The 16,645-nt window shown below is 38.1% G+C and overlaps 4 protein-coding genes across 4 annotated transcripts; 1 reads left to right on the top strand and 3 right to left on the bottom strand.

The window, feature by feature from the left end:
- Positions 1–1,898: 1,898 nt before the first annotated feature.
- Positions 1,899–7,406, bottom strand: LOC17896671 (glutamine--tRNA ligase, cytoplasmic). Its single transcript, XM_006303846.2, has 23 exons — positions 7,389–7,406; positions 7,010–7,151; positions 6,662–6,712; positions 6,475–6,546; positions 6,254–6,353; positions 5,990–6,085; positions 5,786–5,847; positions 5,590–5,697; positions 5,419–5,511; positions 5,013–5,165; positions 4,856–4,911; positions 4,651–4,741; positions 4,479–4,565; positions 4,158–4,355; positions 3,975–4,073; positions 3,660–3,791; positions 3,427–3,563; positions 3,144–3,339; positions 2,954–3,054; positions 2,759–2,864; positions 2,595–2,684; positions 2,379–2,511; positions 1,899–2,280 (listed from the first exon to the last, which is right to left on the bottom strand). Exons 1-23 carry the CDS (start codon positions 7,400–7,402, stop codon positions 2,186–2,188), a joined length of 2,412 nt encoding a protein of 803 aa, XP_006303908.2. The 5' UTR covers positions 7,403–7,406; the 3' UTR covers positions 1,899–2,185.
- LOC17898216 (pentatricopeptide repeat-containing protein At1g25360) lies at positions 7,371–10,198 on the top strand. The gene has a single exon (XM_006306740.2). It carries the CDS (start codon positions 7,371–7,373, stop codon positions 9,741–9,743), a length of 2,373 nt encoding a protein of 790 aa, XP_006306802.1. The 3' UTR covers positions 9,744–10,198.
- A 711-nt stretch (positions 10,199–10,909) lies between these two features.
- Positions 10,910–12,414, bottom strand: LOC17900181. Its single transcript, XM_006304028.2, has 3 exons — positions 11,478–12,414; positions 11,310–11,378; positions 10,910–11,212 (listed from the first exon to the last, which is right to left on the bottom strand). Exons 1-3 carry the CDS (start codon positions 12,237–12,239, stop codon positions 11,207–11,209), a joined length of 837 nt encoding a protein of 278 aa, XP_006304090.1. The 5' UTR covers positions 12,240–12,414; the 3' UTR covers positions 10,910–11,206.
- A 785-nt stretch (positions 12,415–13,199) lies between these two features.
- On the bottom strand, positions 13,200–16,535 carry LOC17900655. Its single transcript, XM_006306320.2, has 13 exons — positions 16,433–16,535; positions 16,085–16,353; positions 15,851–16,001; positions 15,585–15,739; positions 15,313–15,495; positions 15,082–15,157; positions 14,884–14,955; positions 14,727–14,812; positions 14,553–14,626; positions 14,404–14,449; positions 14,005–14,114; positions 13,726–13,900; positions 13,200–13,580 (listed from the first exon to the last, which is right to left on the bottom strand). The coding sequence occupies exons 2-13, from the start codon at positions 16,340–16,342 to the stop codon at positions 13,392–13,394; spliced, it is 1,575 nt and encodes a 524-aa protein (XP_006306382.1). The 5' UTR covers positions 16,343–16,353; positions 16,433–16,535; the 3' UTR covers positions 13,200–13,391.
- Between the last annotated feature and the right edge of the window lie 110 nt (positions 16,536–16,645).

Below are 16,645 nucleotides of genomic sequence, written 5' to 3'. Positions count from 1 at the left end.
AATCTTTGAATATTAAATAGCTCTCAATTTCGTTAGTTTGGATCTTATGAAGGAGTACAAATCTAATCTCTCTTCTACATATGCGAAAGAATTTAAAATTAAGGGAATACACGATGTTAGATCCGAGATAATGACGGAATGATAGTCAAGATTCTAGAAAACGATTGATTGTTTTATCTCATTAGAAAATTAGACGTGTGCATGGTAAGTTTATTTATGCTTTCAATTAATATAATTATTGCAATTAAGTACACATTGGTTTGGCATTATATGATTAGTTTGTTTTAAAGAATATTATACGATTGTTCTCTAATTGTTATAATCTTCTAGAAAAACAGTTCGATCTAAATTGATAAATTAACTTCTAACCCTTGGGAACTTCTAGGAACCATGTAAAGTTATATTCGAACCAAAGACATACGTAACTATACTTACTTCATTTTTTTTTTGTATGCATGCCTCGACCAAAAACAAGATAGCAACCTTCTATAATTCCATATTTTGTTTAGTAAAAAGTTTAACATCAAAAGAAGAAGTTAGTACACAAAAAAAGCACTCAATTTACCTATTGGGAATATAAATTTGATGGAATCTTATTAAATTTGATATGATACATCAAAAACGTAAAAATTGACTGCATTTACACATAAGAGGAGTTTGTCCACCGCCAATCGATAATCATGTATGTGGCTTCAAAAATGATAATAAATACAAAACTAGTGGAACCTATACAGTCCCACGCCAAGAGCTTTAACTTGAATGAGATAGATAGCTTTTATTTTCACTTATGAAGTGTATAATCTTGTATTCTTTAAAGGTAATTATTCTTGATTACTTTCAAATTTAACATACACAGTTCGAGGTCAGTTCATAGAAGTTTGCTTTAGAATGATTTGGACCCAAGGGGGGCAATTATAAACTTTTGAATTAAAATTTTAGAGGGCAAGAAGACACGAGAGTACATACATTTATTAAAATACTTTTCTTTGGAGATGAAAGACTTTGCATGCTTTGTCTCCTTCTCATCTCCAATAATTTTAAGTTATAAATGGATCACATTTGTGTATCAGATTAAATACGAGATAAAAGCTACATATATTTGTTGTAGGTGACAAGTTTGATAAAAGATTGGTTTAGTCTACTAGAAAATCACGACCGGTTGTTCCGGGGGAGAATCCAACAAAGATGGAGAAAATTAATAAGCAATCAACTGTTACTCTGCTAGATGGTCAAATTATATAAGTTGGTTCAATAATTAATGTCGTTGGAGAGTCGTATATGTCTTTATAATGGTAGGTGTTATCGGAATAGTAATCAGTCAAATTTAGTGACCTTGTAAAATTATCAACATGCGAATCACCTAATTCAAATGTTGCTCAAGAAACAGTAAATTTTTGGCACACTCAAATCACTCAAATCACACCTCAAGTAAAACCGAACCATTGGACTTCCATATACTCTTAGCTATAATTTTATACATGCTCTTCTATATGTGAGTTTCCTATATACATTGTTTTCATTTTCTTTTTAGTTAATGTTGTGCAAGAATTTGCTGAGAATATTAGCTCGTGTAACTTGTGTATATATATCTTCACATGTAACGTAGATGGCTGTTTCAGACTCGATTTTATTACATATTTCATGAAGTATTATCACCAATTGTCCTTATCGCGAAAGCACCTTATTCCTTAATCCCTAAATATTCCATCTTCTTCCTTTACAACCTTTTGATTCTCTTTCTATGATATTCATGCAGTTAAAAAAATGTGCTTCCATAGGAATTTCAGAACCAATATTTTTAGTGTGCATGGTGACGAGAGGATAATGAATTTAATGATGTGCAGGAGAATGAGAAGCATCACACGTTGAAACCTATCACAATCCCATCACACACTTGCTTTTTTCGATTTTCAGTAAATCAAAAATCACATGCACAAAGACACCAATACATATCTCTCTGTAAGCCATCTGGCTGAGAGATTTCCGCATCTTGTTATCTGAAGATAAAACCTTTAAGGAAGAAGAAACATGATGATATGGTTTTTGTTTTTGACCAATTCAAGAAACAAGAAAAACTAAATTGTTACACAACGTGCGTATCAAACCAACGATTTCATTTACTGTTATAGATCCTTTTTGGGGGAGTCTTGACCAAACAAACTGTTTCATATGGGTGTGAGTTGTTTTACTTTCCACCTTTTCCATAGCTATCCCTGAGTGTGACCGTCCGGTTAAAGACAAGGTTTTCTGGCTCAGAGTCCTTGTCCACCGCATAATAACCTAATGCATCACAAGTTATTGTTAAAATCTCTACCGTGTGTGTGTGTCGGTTCATCTAGAATTGCAAGCACTATTTATGATCATGAATCAGAAAATACCTAGCCTCTCGAACTGGAATCTGTCCCCGACAGCAGCATCTTTAAGGGTTGATACAGCATACGCACCAGAAATTACCACTTTGGAGTTTGGGTTAATGTCAGTGAGCCAATCATCGTTGAGTTCAGCTGGGTTCTGTAATGATTATATAAGATTTTTAGTCCAGGGAAAAGTCTCTTTGTTACTAACTACAACAGAAGCTAGAGAATGATAAATACCTCGGAGTTAAATAGTTTCTCAAATAATCGGACTTCAACCTTTATCGGCTCCTTTCCTGGGGAAGATTCAGCAACCCAGTGTAGAACCCCCTGCAGAAAAAGAAGGTGAGGTTAAGAAGAGCCACAAAACTGCAGAAATTCTAAAAATGGCTAAAGAAACGAACCTTTGGCTTTGATTTTTTCCCAGGGTCATATTCCGCATGAATCTCACGAACTGTTTCATTGTCATCAGCATAGACAACATTCGTGCACTTGATTGGGAAAGCATATCTGCAAAGGGTGAAAGCAGTTTTGTCACAAATGAATCAAATTCAAAGCCATATAGTAATAATGAAAAATGTCAGTGTCCTCTTCTATACCTTAGCAAGACTGATTTACCAGGGGCGAGCCCATAGTAATCCTTTGAATCCTTCATCCGGAAGTCAGATTGGTCTATATATACAACTCTAGAGAACGGTACCTAGATCAACAACCCAGAGAAAAAATGAAGAAAACAGGAAAATGTTCCATTGTGTGTAGAAAACTCATATATGTGAAACAATGGTTCACCTTGTAGAATGCTGAGGGATCATCGTTCTGAGCATCAGGCCACCTTTTGGCATCAAGCTCTATAATCTTGTCTGACTCCAAGTTGGTGATGACCACCTTAAGAGGATTAAGGACCACCATGGTGCGAGGAGCTGTTTTATTCAATTCCTCTCTAATATGATGCTCAAGACGACTCACATGTATCATGCTACCATCACTTCAAAAAAGAACAATAGAGAGCAAATTTAACGAAGATAAGTGACATATGCCAAATAGTATGATATGAGATATCTATATAGCAAACCTTCTAGTAATTCCAATTCCTCGTACAAATGCATTAATCGCAGTTGAAGTCACACCCCTCCGCCTCAAGCCAGCAAGTGTCAAAAGACGTGGATCATCCCAACCATCAACATACTTGTTTGTCACGATGTAATTCAACTGCAGCAATAGAAAAGAAAAATGATACAACCAGCATTGATTCTCTGCATAAAATGTTTAGAAGTTGTTGACAGACAAGTTGAGTAATTTACCAACCTTACGCTTAGACATTACTGTGTTTGTGACATTTAACCGTGAATACTCCCACACATATGGCATGTAGAGACTTAGGGAATGTAACAACCAATAGTATGATGCACGCCGGGTTTCAAATTCAAGAGTACAGAGCTACAATGGTGCAGATAAAAGAAAAAGTCAGAACCACAGCAATAGTTTTTAAAGAAGTAGTTGCTTTATATACCAAAAAGGGATTTTCTAATACAGAAAGTAAATAGTGGGTCACAAAATGCAGCTGCTAAAGTTATATTAAGTCATGCTGTAAATAGCCAAAAGAGGTACAAAGGAACAAACCGAATGTGTTATATTCTCAAGAGAATCAACAGTGCAGTGGGCATAATCATAACTCGGATAGATACACCATTTGTCACCAGCCTTAGGATGAGGTGCGAACTGAAAAGCATATAAACAAGTCAGACAGCAAACGACAGGGGAGAGCCTATTTATGTAACCAGAGATAATTTTAGAATCACTTACCTTTATTCGATAGGCAATAAGGTCATACATATTAAAATTGTCACTCTGCATGTCTTGCTTCATTCTTAGTGTAGCTTTTCCCTCCTCAATCATACCTCGTCTCATTTCGTCAAAAAGTTTTAGAGATTCTTCAATAGGTCTGTCCCTCCAGGGGCTATTCATTTTCTTCTCTCTGTACTCTTTTATCTCCTCCGCAGTCTGAAAGTATAAAACAATCATTCAATATGATACGTTTTATGTGTGGATTACGTTGCAGTAATGTGAATTAATTGGAAAAAACAGTAGAAATTTCTATATCAGAAAGTTCAAATTTAATTCAACCTGATGATCGACATAAGCATGACCTCTTCGAATCAACTCCACTGCCAAATCATACAGTTCTTGGAAGTAATCACTGGTGTACGTAATCTAGAAAAAAGACAATGGTAAATGTCAGATGAGTTTAAACACAGTAATTAACAATGAGCATTCCATGCAAAAGAACTGACTATACCTTGAAAGGTTCCCAACCCATCCAATTAACAATTTCTTCAATGTGATTAATGTACTCTTCCTTTTCTGCCTCAGGATTTGTATCATCATACCTGAAAACCAGATTTTCAAGGAAACATGAACATTGTCCTTATTAAAGAAACAAGGATCGTTATGGAAATGCAAGGATGTAAGAAACCCCAGTTAAAGCAAACAAGAATATTTACCTTAGATAACAGCAGCCCCCTCGCTCCTTTGCAAGACCAAAATCAACAAACATAGCCTGGAAGTACAAGCATTGGAAATGAACATATAACTATCGCCCCTACCAATCATACATCATCATGCAAAATATCTCAAAACCTCATATCATGTATTTTTTACCTTAGCATGTCCAATATGTAGATAACCATTTGGTTCAGGGGGAAACCGGGTATAAACTTTCCCTCCAGTCACTTTGAGATGTTTGTCAAGCACTTCCTTTGTATTGCTACATCTCAGAATCGAGCCATCACTGAAAAACACTTCGGTATGAACCTGAGAGTATAAAATAACAGAAGACTTTACATGCTAGATATGAATTCACCCATGACAAAATGAGAATGCAATATCAAACATGTTATAAGAAGTTTGTTACACATTGCTATAACAGAAAGGAAAGCAATACAGATCATCCTTTTTCTACTATTATAATCACTGAATCAACAACTAGATGTATGATTATCAATGGAAGAGGATTCAAATGTGTAGAACGTGAACATGAAAATATCAATAAATTAGCAGATGTTACCATAAAATTTTGCTCTGGCTGAGGGAATATAGTATATGGATTAAGCTCCTCTTCAGATGGCTCTGGGGTGGCTTCCACAACAGTTTTCTTTTCCTAAAGATAAGCCACGTAGATTAAGAATTCAAACCACAATATACACAACAGGAAAAAAAAAATAAACCCTCCAATCACCTCTACTTTGGCAGGCTTCTCCTTCTTCTCTTTCTTTTTGGTGGGTTTTTCATTATCAGCAGCAGTTCTCTCACCAAGCAGTTCAAACATTTTTTCATCTATGAGTTTCTATTGCAGACATAAGACTAGATGAGAAAACTACAATATCGTTTGTGACTAGCATAGAAGACAGGATGCTAAAAAAATGTAAACGCACCTTTACAATCTTAGGATCTGCCCATGGCAAACTTTTCCGGACGTGTCCAAATAATTCACCCACTACACAATATAAATCCATCATTAAACCAAGAAACAGAATAAGCTGATTGTGTGAAAAATTATTGGGAATCAGAGCAACTGTAGATATACTTCAGATAAACCCGAATGCCTTAGACAGTGAGGCATAGAGCAAAACACTAACCATTAGTTCGGTAGCGCTGCTCCAAGATTGTTTTATTATTCTCTTTAAAGATTTTGTTAACTGCTTTCTCAATATCTTCTGGAGAAACTTCAATCCCTGTTCCAAAGCAATAATAAAGATATCATCTCCAAATCCATGGAAAGACACAACAAAATGTAATCTCAAAGCACTGGGTTAACAAAGTAAAATAGAATCCCTACAAACGTTGGCATTAAAGAAAGATATTTAATCCAAGCTCATAAATGCATACACAAAAGTTCTTACCAACACCACATGCCTCTTCAAATTCATTTAGCTTGAAATCCTCAGAACCAGTATTGGCAAAAAACGAAAATGCAGCTTCCAACTGGGCAGGAGTTTTAATCTGCGGATTCATCAAACAGAGAAAATGAAAACAATGTTCGCCCGTATAGAAAAGAAAACCTAACCCAATTACTGAAAGTTCCCGCAGATTACATTCAAGGAGCCACTAGCCATATACAAACCTTAGAGGTAACAATGTACTTGAGCAATGTAGGACGATGCACAAGAGCATTTGCAGGGTACTTAGTAGCGACCTGTTACACATGATTTGCAAAGAGAATATAAACTCAATTAAGTTTCATATAAGCATTGACAAAAAAAGAAATACTACAAAAGCTTTCAATTAACTAAATCAGAAATATATCTCACCGAGTACAACAAGTTTCCTGTAGTTCGATCGCAACCATCAGTGACAGCAGCCTGTACACAAGTCAAAGCCTCGTTAAAAAAAGAGTTTCTCAATAATGCAATTGTATTGGCAAGTGATCAAATTTCCAACAGAAACAAACATGCAAAGGAGTATAAATCATCAAACTAAGGATTGGATCTAGTCAACAGAATAACAGAAGGTTATAGTTTCTCAAACGAAAATGCAAAACTTAGTCCTCTTCTATCCAATATCCATCAGATAAAACAAGAGGCAATCTCGAACAACAAGAACATCAATAGCGAGAGAAGAAGAACAAGGGGGATGAGAGAGGGAGAGAGAGAACACACCTCGTGTATAACGGCAGTGAGATTGGAGGTGACCTTGTTGTTGTTTATGGTATTGCTCGCTGTTCTCTCATCCAAACCAATGCTGAGAAAGAGCTCAAGAGATTTCTCGGAGTTACCGTCTTTGAGAACCATGGCGCCGAAACTGACAAAGTAACAGAACCGAGAAATGAGACCTCTTTAGGGTTTTAAAATGCTAATGGTGTGTGGAGGAGACGATGATCTCTTCTATGGTTTTACAGTTAACCATATGTAACCAAAGTAATGGGAGGATATCTAAACCAGATTGAATTTAAACCGAAGCTGGCTTGATATAAAAAAAGGAGATAAATTTGGTACAATCGAACCGAACCATAAATATGAAATGCAACCGAATCCAGACCTTGTCCGAGCCATCGCCAACCGCTACGCCGCGAATCTCCGTCTCTGTTTACCTATCAGACGAACGTCTCTGCAACTCGCGCGAGCCGTTCATGCCAATATCATTACTTTCGGGTTCCAGCCGCGTGCCCATATCCTGAACCGTTTGATTGATGTTTACTGTAAATCGTCAGAGCTTCGTTATGCACGTGAATTGTTCGACGAAATCTCTGAACCAGATAAAATCGCGAGAACCACCATGGTATCTGGATACTGTGCTTCAGGGGACATCACTCTCGCTCGAGGGGTTTTCGAGGAAACCTCAGTGAGTATGCGAGACACTGTGATGTACAATGCGATGATCACTGGCTTCTCTCATAACAATGATGGCTACTCTGCTATTAAACTGTTTTGTAAGATGAAGCACGAAGGGTTCCAACCCGATAACTTCACTTTCGCGAGTGTTCTTGCCGCTTTAGCTCTAGTTGTCGAAGAGGAGAAGCAATGTCTGCAGTTTCATGCTGCAGCTCTGAAATCTGGTGCTGGTTCTATCACGTCGGTTTCGAATGCTCTGGTGTCTGTGTATTCGAAATGTGCTTCTTCGCCGTCTCTGTTACATTCGGCTAGAAAAGTGTTTGATGAGATGCCTGAGAAAGATGAGAGGTCATGGACAACTATGATTACGGGTTATGTAAAGAATGGTTGTTTTGATTTAGGGAAAGAACTGCTTGAGGTGATGGACGAGAATATGAAGGTGGTTGCTTATAATGCTATGATTTCTGGCTATGTTAATCGCGGGTTGTATCAGGAGGCATTGGAGATGGTTAGAAGGATGGTTTCATCGGGAATTGAGCTTGACGAGTTTACATATCCTAGTGTTATAAGGGCGTGTGCCACTGCTGGATTGCTTCAGCTGGGAAAGCAAGTTCATGCTTATGTATTAAGAAGGGAGGACTTCTCGTTTCATTTTGACAATTCGCTAGTTTCGTTATACTACAAATGCGGTAAATTTGATGAGGCAAGGGCCATTTTCGAGAAAATGCCAGCAAAAGACTTGGTTTCTTGGAACGCTTTGTTATCAGGGTATGTTAGTTCTGGGCATATAGGTGAGGCGAAGTTGATTTTCAAAGAGATGAAAGAGAAGAATATCCTTACCTGGATGATAATGATATCAGGGTTAGCCGAAAACGGGTTTGGAGAAGAAGGTCTGAAGTTGTTTTCTTGTATGAAGAAAGAAGGTTTCGAGCCTTGTGATTACGCTTTTTCTGGGGCAATCAAATCATGTGCCGTGCTGGGTGCATATTGCAATGGGCAACAGTTCCATGCCCAATTGGTTAAAATAGGGTTTGACTCGAGCCTTTCTGCTGGAAATGCTCTCATTACTATGTATGCTAAATGCGGAGTTGTGGACGAAGCTCGACAGGTTTTTCGAACTATTCCATGTTTGGATTCGGTTTCTTGGAATGCTTTGATTGCTGCTCTGGGACAGCATGGACATGGTGCTGAAGCAGTAGATGTGTATGAGGAGATGTTGAAGGAAGGGATAAGACCTGATCGGATTACATTGCTTACAGTTTTGACAGCATGTAGTCACGCGGGTTTAGTAGACCAGGGAAGGAAATATTTTGATTCGATGGAAACTATTTACCGTATACCTCCTGGTGTAGATCATTATGCAAGACTTATCGATTTGCTCTGTCGATCTGGGAAATTCTCTGATGCGGAAAGTGTAATCAAATCATTACCTTTTGATCCTACTGCAGAAATCTGGGAAGCTCTTCTTTCTGGTTGCAGAGTCCATGGAAACATGGAACTAGGGATCATTGCTGCAGACAAACTCTTCCATCTCATACCAGAACATGATGGGACCTACATGCTCTTATCTAACATGTACGCAGCTACTGGCCAGTGGGATGAAGTGGCAAGGGTACGTAAACTAATGCGGGATCGAGGGGTCAAAAAGGAAGTGGCTTGTAGTTGGATTGAAGTGGAGACACAAGTGCATACATTTTTGGTGGATGATACATCGCATCCAGAGGCAGAAGCTGTTTACAACTATCTTCAAGAGTTGGGTAAAGAGATGAGGAGGCTCGGATTTGTACCAGACACGAGCTTTGTGTTGCACGACGTAGAGTCTAATGGTCACAAGGAAGATATGTTGACTACTCATAGTGAGAAGATCGCGGTTGCGTTTGGGCTAATGAAACTTCCTCCGCGAACAACCATTAGGGTTTTCAAGAACTTGAGGACTTGTGGAGATTGTCATAATTTCTTCAGGTTCTTGTCGTGGGTGGTGCAGCGAGACATAATCTTGAGAGACAGGAAGAGGTTTCATCATTTCCGAAATGGCGAATGTTCTTGTGGTAACTTCTGGTAGACGAGGCTTTGGGCAATTCATTAAGACTTCATTTGTACACTTTTTAGCAAGGAAAAAGGAGTAGTAAAGAAAGCAGAGACTGAAGGAACTGCTCTCGAAACTGTGTCAGATGTTGAAGATGACTTCCATAACAGATGCCATAATCATTGTTCTCAGAGATTGCTGCATCTCCTCTAACAAAACCTTAAACCTTGATAATAACTTGCTTCTCAAGGAAACAAGTCCCCTTCTCAACACCCAAAATATTCACCTAAACATCCATTTCTACTCGGAAGCTCATCTTGGCTCTCAACGTTGGTTCCATATTATTCGTTTATTCAATTTTAACCAAGAAGAGACGAACAGGTTCACTAAATAAGTATTCAGGTTCAGATTAGTCCTGTCTTGAAGGGCTATTCTGCCAATGGACCACTCTGTTACTCTGTATTTGTAAGCTGATCAAGATGCAAAAGAGAATTGAAGGTATTAAAATTTCTTGTTTGCAAAAAAAAAAAAAAAAAAAAAAAAAAAGTAGATTATTAAATTAAAACCAAACGTGACGAAGAATTTGATTATATTAAAAGACCAAAAGAGCCAACATTTCCAAGGTTGTCGTCTATCTTTCTTTTTTTTGGGTCTAAAAAGCCCACAATTCTTAACAGATCTGACCTGAGTTTCAGATTATTTACAAAGTTGAAGAGTACATATATAGGTTTTGGCCATAGAATAATAGTGATAGTGGTAAAGAGCAAGTCAACCACAACCCCACCTTTAAAGAGCCAAGTTAAGCACGGCAATTCTTGTACCTAAACCAACCAAACCGGAAGAAGTGAACCAGCCAAAGAACGAGTCAACAAAACTCAACTCAATAAAGCGGAAAACTAGCCAACGCGGGAAAAAAACATTGTATAACATCATCTTCCTGGACATTGAACCAAACCAATACAACAACTCTGTTCCATTTTGCCAGTTTTGATGCACAAGTACATATTTGAAGCAAAAGGGAAAAACAAAAGACAAATGCCTTTTGCTTGTCTAAATCTCACACACACAGAGTTCTTATGGGTTTTGCCTCTGTCGGTGCAACAATGTCACTCAAAGACAAATCAATCTCGGCTGCTTTCACTAATTAATCGGCAGCAAGCAGATCACACTTAATTAAGCACGCATGTGAGGAATCCGAGAGAGATCGAGAAAGAACACTTATTATAGCTAAAAGATCTGTTCAGAAAGAAAGAAGAAACCTTTGTAGTGAATGAAGAAACATTAATGTTATGTATTAATCAACCGGAAGAACCTAAACATCCCCAATAACTTCTTTTTTTTTTGTACATTTTTTATTATTTCAGAACCAATTGGGAAGAAAGAAGAAGAATTAAATCAAAGATTAAAACGAAGGAGGCTTCAAGAACTTAACCCAGATTCAAATATTGATAAACTTCAACGGAAAATTGAATTACAAATCCTCAAATTCTTCATCATCATCATCTCTGTAAAAAGCAACAAAGTAATCAGAATCTTTCAAACCAAAACAAACAAAAAAAAGTCTTAATGCTTTTTGATCCGTGATGATGATGATGATGATACCTTCGTTTCTTCTGGAACCTTATATGCATCAAGCGTCACTTCAGTCAGATACAACCCAGGAAACAAACTCTGCAAAAAAATACACCAAAAAGAATCCAAATTTCTCTCAGTCACGAATACTCAAAAAAATCAGCAAATTCAAGAAACACAAAAATCAGAGAAACTTACATCGAGATTTTTCTGAACGGCTCTTGCCCGTTTCTTAGGCCGACGCGATGGTCGCTGACCAAAAATCCCAATGAAATCTTCTTCGATCTCCTTCTTCGTTAGCCTCATAGCGAACTTAGGACGCACCTTCTTCGTCTCCGCTTCGACCACTCCGCCTCCTCCTCCTCTCAACGACGGCGATGGCTTCACCACTACCCTCTCCTCCTCAATCGCGATTCCCTTATCGGTTTGGTTCTTCAAGCTGTTCGAAACCGGTTCTTTACACGCTGCTCTTCGTTTCCTTAGATTCCATGGCTTCACCGGAGATATCTCCTTCTCTTGACCGGAACCTGAACCGGAGCCGGAACCGGAACCGGCGATTTCTTCTTCCTCTTCCTCCTCCTCCTCGATTACGTCTTTTTGATACATGGATTGTGTGATCTTATCCCTCACCGTCTTCAGATCCGACATAAGCTTCACCCTGAACTCCTCGATCCCTTCCTCGCTCCCAGATTTAAACGCTGCGTTTCTGCTCCGGCGCTGATCAGAGCCCCCGAATCGAAACGGGATCGAGACGGAAGAATCGGAGTATTTCAAAGGCGGAGATCGGCGCCGTAGTCGGTGATCGCCGCCGGAGACTCCACCGTTGTTGCTGGTGATAGAGTCGATCTTCATGCACTTGAGATGTCTCTGGTTACCCCATAAGTTCGGGAGAGGGAAATTGTGAAGAGACTTCGATCTTTGCTCAGGTCTCGTCGTCGTCGTCTCACCGGGAAACACCATTGATTTCGCTGCACTTACTCTTCTTCTTCTTCTCTCTATTCCGATCGACGAATCACAATATCTCTCTCTCTCGCACGAGAAATCGTTGTTTCTTCAGAGTCGCCGGATAAAATTGTTGCCGGCGGTGGTGGCTTTGGTTTTTTCCTTATTTTTTTTGGTTATGATACCGCCAGAGAAGGGGCCAAAGCTTTTGTTTATATAGCAGAGTTTAGAGAGTTTTTTCGGAAATCTATACTGGATCGGAGGGTATTTTCGGTATTTTTGTTAAAATTGTTCGCTAATATACGCATGTGCTTTGGGGTTTACATTTTTTTTCCCGGGTTCTATAACATTTCCTTTTTTCAAGTTAGACGCTGATTTAATAGCCGTCCGGTTGGTTTTTATCTTTCATCTTAACCGTTTATCATCTTATAAGCCTTTTGTTTCCTTTTTATGTTTTGGTTTGAGTTTACTCCTCTCAAGTTTATAATTACACTTCTACTAGGTCAATTTTTTAAAATTAATATTCCGATTTTTGTTTTTTGTCGAAATTTGATTGTTTATAGGATTTCTATAAATTTGGCTACTTTGATATTTATCTTAGGTCTATAATAAATCTCAGTAATTTTTTACTTTCTTTTTGGTTGAATTACTGAGAAACTAATTTACATGAGATTAGTTTTCCGAGTTGAATTTGGATTAGAAGAACCAACCAATATCTTAACTACAGAAACTGAATATAGCGTTTTCAACATAGGTGCTCAATCTTAAAATTCTTATGCTTTAATTACGAAAAAAAAAAAGATTTCAAATTTTACCTGGGACATGTTTTGCTCGAGAAAATAATCTGCAGTTACCTTGATAAAAAAATGTCAACTAAAAAATATTTTGTATTAATGAATTTGAGAAGTTTCCATTATTCATCTAAACATCAGTTAAGAATTTCCTTAGTACATTAGTAACATTAGTTAATAAAGCAAGTTAAAAGTCAACTTTCCATTTTTTTGAGTGTTTTTAATACTCTAATAATGAAGTGGAAGTTCATAAAACGGGATATTGCCAAATTTACTTACCTTTTAATAGTATGATGATTTATAGATCCCTACCATTCTTCACTTTTGTAATAGTAAGATTTATAGATCCCTACCATTCTTCACTATCATCACTTACTCATCAAGATTCAATCTGATTCTTCCTTTTAGATGTGTACAGAAGAAAATATCCAGCTCCTGCAGCTATCAGTGACATTATAAGACCTTGCTTATTGATCTTGCATGGTATCTGGCTACTGATATAACCCGCTGTCCACCGTATAGCAAAACGCAATCCGCAACTTGCTTTGAACTTCCGGATTGAGAATCCCTGGACCAATTCAATACAATAAGCAGTGAAGGAGTGGTAATAACTTTGCTATAAACCTTCGGAGTTTGTCTTTTAGCGACATGTTTGTTCCCTGAGGATCCATCTTTTTGTATGCATTTGGATTAAAGAAACAAATGAGTTTTACCTCTGGTAACTTGTTTTCTACAGCCAGATTGTCGATATGCAGCCTTACGTTTGATGATGCAGCCCACCAGAATCTCCGATCTACACTTGCGTACACACTGGCAACTATGTCAAACAACGTCTGAGCTCCATCCTCAGTGGCCTTTAGGATGGATTCTTCTCTGTTTCTGCGATTCCTGGAAAACAAGATCATTCCTCCTTATTAGGTTCCCTCGAGATATTAACATAAACAGGTTTTCAAAATTCAGATTTCTCCACAACAGCATATTCTTATTCATACTCGAGATATCCACAAAGCATGTGCTTCGGCCACAAATTGACCCTTCCATGCATGGGAATCACCACATGTGGAGAAAGCTCCAGGAATTTATAAGTCGACTGAAAGTATTCCTGCAAACGAGAAATGGAAAATAAGGAACTTGCAGACAAAAATGGAAATAAGGACCTTACATTGGTAAATGACTAAACAAATTTGAAATTTCGAACAAGCCAATAAAAATATGCAGTACTATCTTACTGAACTTCTAATATTGAAGGAGCAAATTTTTGAAGTACGACGCTACTAGAATGCATCCCAATCTATTACACTATTACAGGTCAACCCTCACACACTAAGTTCGGCATTGAAATTTATTCAAAATACAAAACAGCCTGAGCATACTTAGTAGTTAGTACTTACTGTCATGTTACCACCTCCCCTGATGTCCAAGGCAGCACTTCCTTGACTGAAAAAAAAAAATGGTGATTTAACATTTCTTGAGCCAACCTAGTTTCACTGACTTGAATTGGCCTATAGCAACAAAAAAATTCTGAAGTTACATGTCTTACCCAACACAATGATCACCAACAATCAGCGAATGAGAGGAGACATGAAGTAGTGCTATATGGCCGTCTGTGTGTCCCTGGAGTATATTTCTTAGTTAAGACTTTATCACAACGTATACCTATATCTGTGCAGCCAATCTGAGACTTGCCAAGGATTTAAAATAGCTGGATAAGTACCGGAGCAAAAATGACGGTCAATCGCTGTCCGTTGACATAGATGTTTTCTCCTCCAGAAACTGGGGTATAGTTACCAGACCAACCACCTGAAACAACACAGTATTCAGACATAAGAAATTGGATCTCATAAATGGAAAACAATATTGAAGAATGATACCAATGCGATGCCTAGTTTTGATATGTGCCACTAGAATAGCATCAGGATTGCTCTCTTGTATAGCAGAAAGACCTGAAACACATATCAAGAGGAAGATGATAGGCAAAGAGAAATATAAGTTAGATTCATATTCAAGAGATGGTAAGAAGAAAAACACAAGAAGCCACCAAACTAGGATGGAAAACACCAGATCCCTACCATCAATGTGATCACGATGGTGATGTGTAACAAAGACAATTAGCTTTCTAGGCAACGCATCAACGATTTTCTTAAGCTGGTCAAGAGAAACCAATGCATTTGTGAGTAGTTTAGATTGACAAACGTAAAGACCAGATTGTTTAAGATAATGAGAAGATTTTTTGTACCATTCTGAATAGAATAAAAGGATATACTACAAAGAGCGAAAAAAAACCACATAGCTTAACAAACCTCAACGTGGAGTTTGTAGAGGCATCCAGGATCCACTATCAATGCATCCCCATGAGCTGCAAAATCAGCCCCTTGATGATCCCCTGAACCATTTTCTGGAGCAAACACAACCAAATTCGTTGTCTTGAAAGGTTTCAGTGTCCTGCTACGCATTGGCACAAGCATAACACCAGGCGGATATTCCTGAGATTAAAAAAGATATAAAAAATGGGATTCTATAAAAAGTTAAACCTGAAAACACTTGGAAGAAGACAAGTATAGCAACAAGAGACCTGGATAGGCAGAGAAGATGACAACTTATGCTTCATGGACTGACGGGAATCATCGCCAAGTCCGAGTAGTACTAATGGCCCAACACGATCACTTCCCGGTTTAACATCTATAAGACAGTCAAAGCATGCTTCCATGGACATCCACTTATAGCTGTCTGCAAAGAATCAAGTAATGCTATATCAGTCTACTTTTCAGTTTCCATATCTTAATGTTCGAACCAAGAAGCTATTTCTCTAAGATTGTATACTATTGAATAAAGGGCAACCTTGAAAACTTCGATTTGTATGATCCAAGAGCTTCCCGGCAATGAAACAAGTACGGACGCAGGGGCCAGGTCCAAACTCAGGCTCCTCTACATACCTGACGAATCTCCAATCTCCTACATCGCTTAAACCAATCCCTAAATTCGCCAACAGCTGCATTTTTACTCGGAAGCTTTAACTCGAAGAAAACAATGAAAATTTGTGAGAAGGAGCACTGTGCTAAACTCGTAACTTACCAGAATCAGGGTGGATTCGAAGTCAAAATTCATCAAATCAACCTCCACCGAGCACGATTCGAGTACAGAGAGTGTAAATCCGGACCTGACTCCATCTTCTAGAACCGGTAAATTTGTCGACGGCAAGTCCCAAAGATCGGAATCGACGAAGCAATCATACGCTTCATCCCCAAATTTCGCCGGCTGTTTTTGCTTCTCGACCAGGAACTCGTCGCTAAGGTTCTTGTTGATGATCATTGCAAGTTTCGGATTACCCATTTCTGCAGAATCTGAATTCCAAATGTGTGAAGCTTCTTCTTAGCTTTGAAAAATCCACAGAGATCAAATAAAATGATGACCGTTTAATACTTCACTGTTTACGCGACCGCTCAGCTGTCTGCTTCGCCTTTATGGGTGTTGTAGGTAAGTCGCCCATGAACATTTCTAATGTTTTCATTGGTTTTTGAAGTTTGAGCGGAAACCAAATCGGATAAGCTGTTAAATTGCGGTTTAACTTGGTTTAATTCGGTTAAACTCTTCAATTATTGGGATCTTCAATTTTCCGTATTAATCCTGATCAAA

Source organism: Capsella rubella, unplaced genomic scaffold (assembly GCF_000375325.1).
Source record: "Capsella rubella cultivar Monte Gargano unplaced genomic scaffold, Caprub1_0 scaffold_1, whole genome shotgun sequence".
In the NCBI taxonomy this organism is placed as follows: domain Eukaryota; kingdom Viridiplantae; phylum Streptophyta; class Magnoliopsida; order Brassicales; family Brassicaceae; genus Capsella; species Capsella rubella.
This window is presented reverse-complemented; position numbering and strand designations above follow the sequence as displayed.

Bases quoted from the DNA above. Each gene is read 5' to 3' on its own strand.
- LOC17898216 (XM_006306740.2), top strand. From the start codon at position 7,371: ATGCAACCGAATCCAGACCTTGTCCGAGCCATCGCCAACCGCTACGCC.
- LOC17896671 (XM_006303846.2), bottom strand. The intron at 6,547-6,661 runs GTGAGATATATT...CATGTGTAACAG, and splicing joins CAGGAAACTTGTTGTACTCG to GTCGCTACTAAGTACCCTGC. The intron at 6,354-6,474 runs GTTTGTATATGG...ATGAATCCGCAG, and splicing joins AGTACATTGTTACCTCTAAG to ATTAAAACTCCTGCCCAGTT.
- LOC17900181 (XM_006304028.2), bottom strand. From the start codon at position 12,239: ATGGTGTTTCCCGGTGAGACGACGACGACGAGACCTGAGCAAAGATCG. The intron at 11,379-11,477 runs GTAAGTTTCTCT...ATTTTTTTGCAG, and splicing joins CCGTTCAGAAAAATCTCGAT to AGTTTGTTTCCTGGGTTGTA.
- LOC17900655 (XM_006306320.2), bottom strand. From the start codon at position 16,342: ATGGGTAATCCGAAACTTGCAATGATCATCAACAAGAACCTTAGCGAC. The intron at 15,158-15,312 runs GTTTGTTAAGCT...TCTCTTGACCAG, and splicing joins TCTACAAACTCCACGTTGAG to CTTAAGAAAATCGTTGATGC. The intron at 13,581-13,725 runs GTAAAACTCATT...GAATTGGTCCAG, and splicing joins TAGAAAACAAGTTACCAGAG to GGATTCTCAATCCGGAAGTT.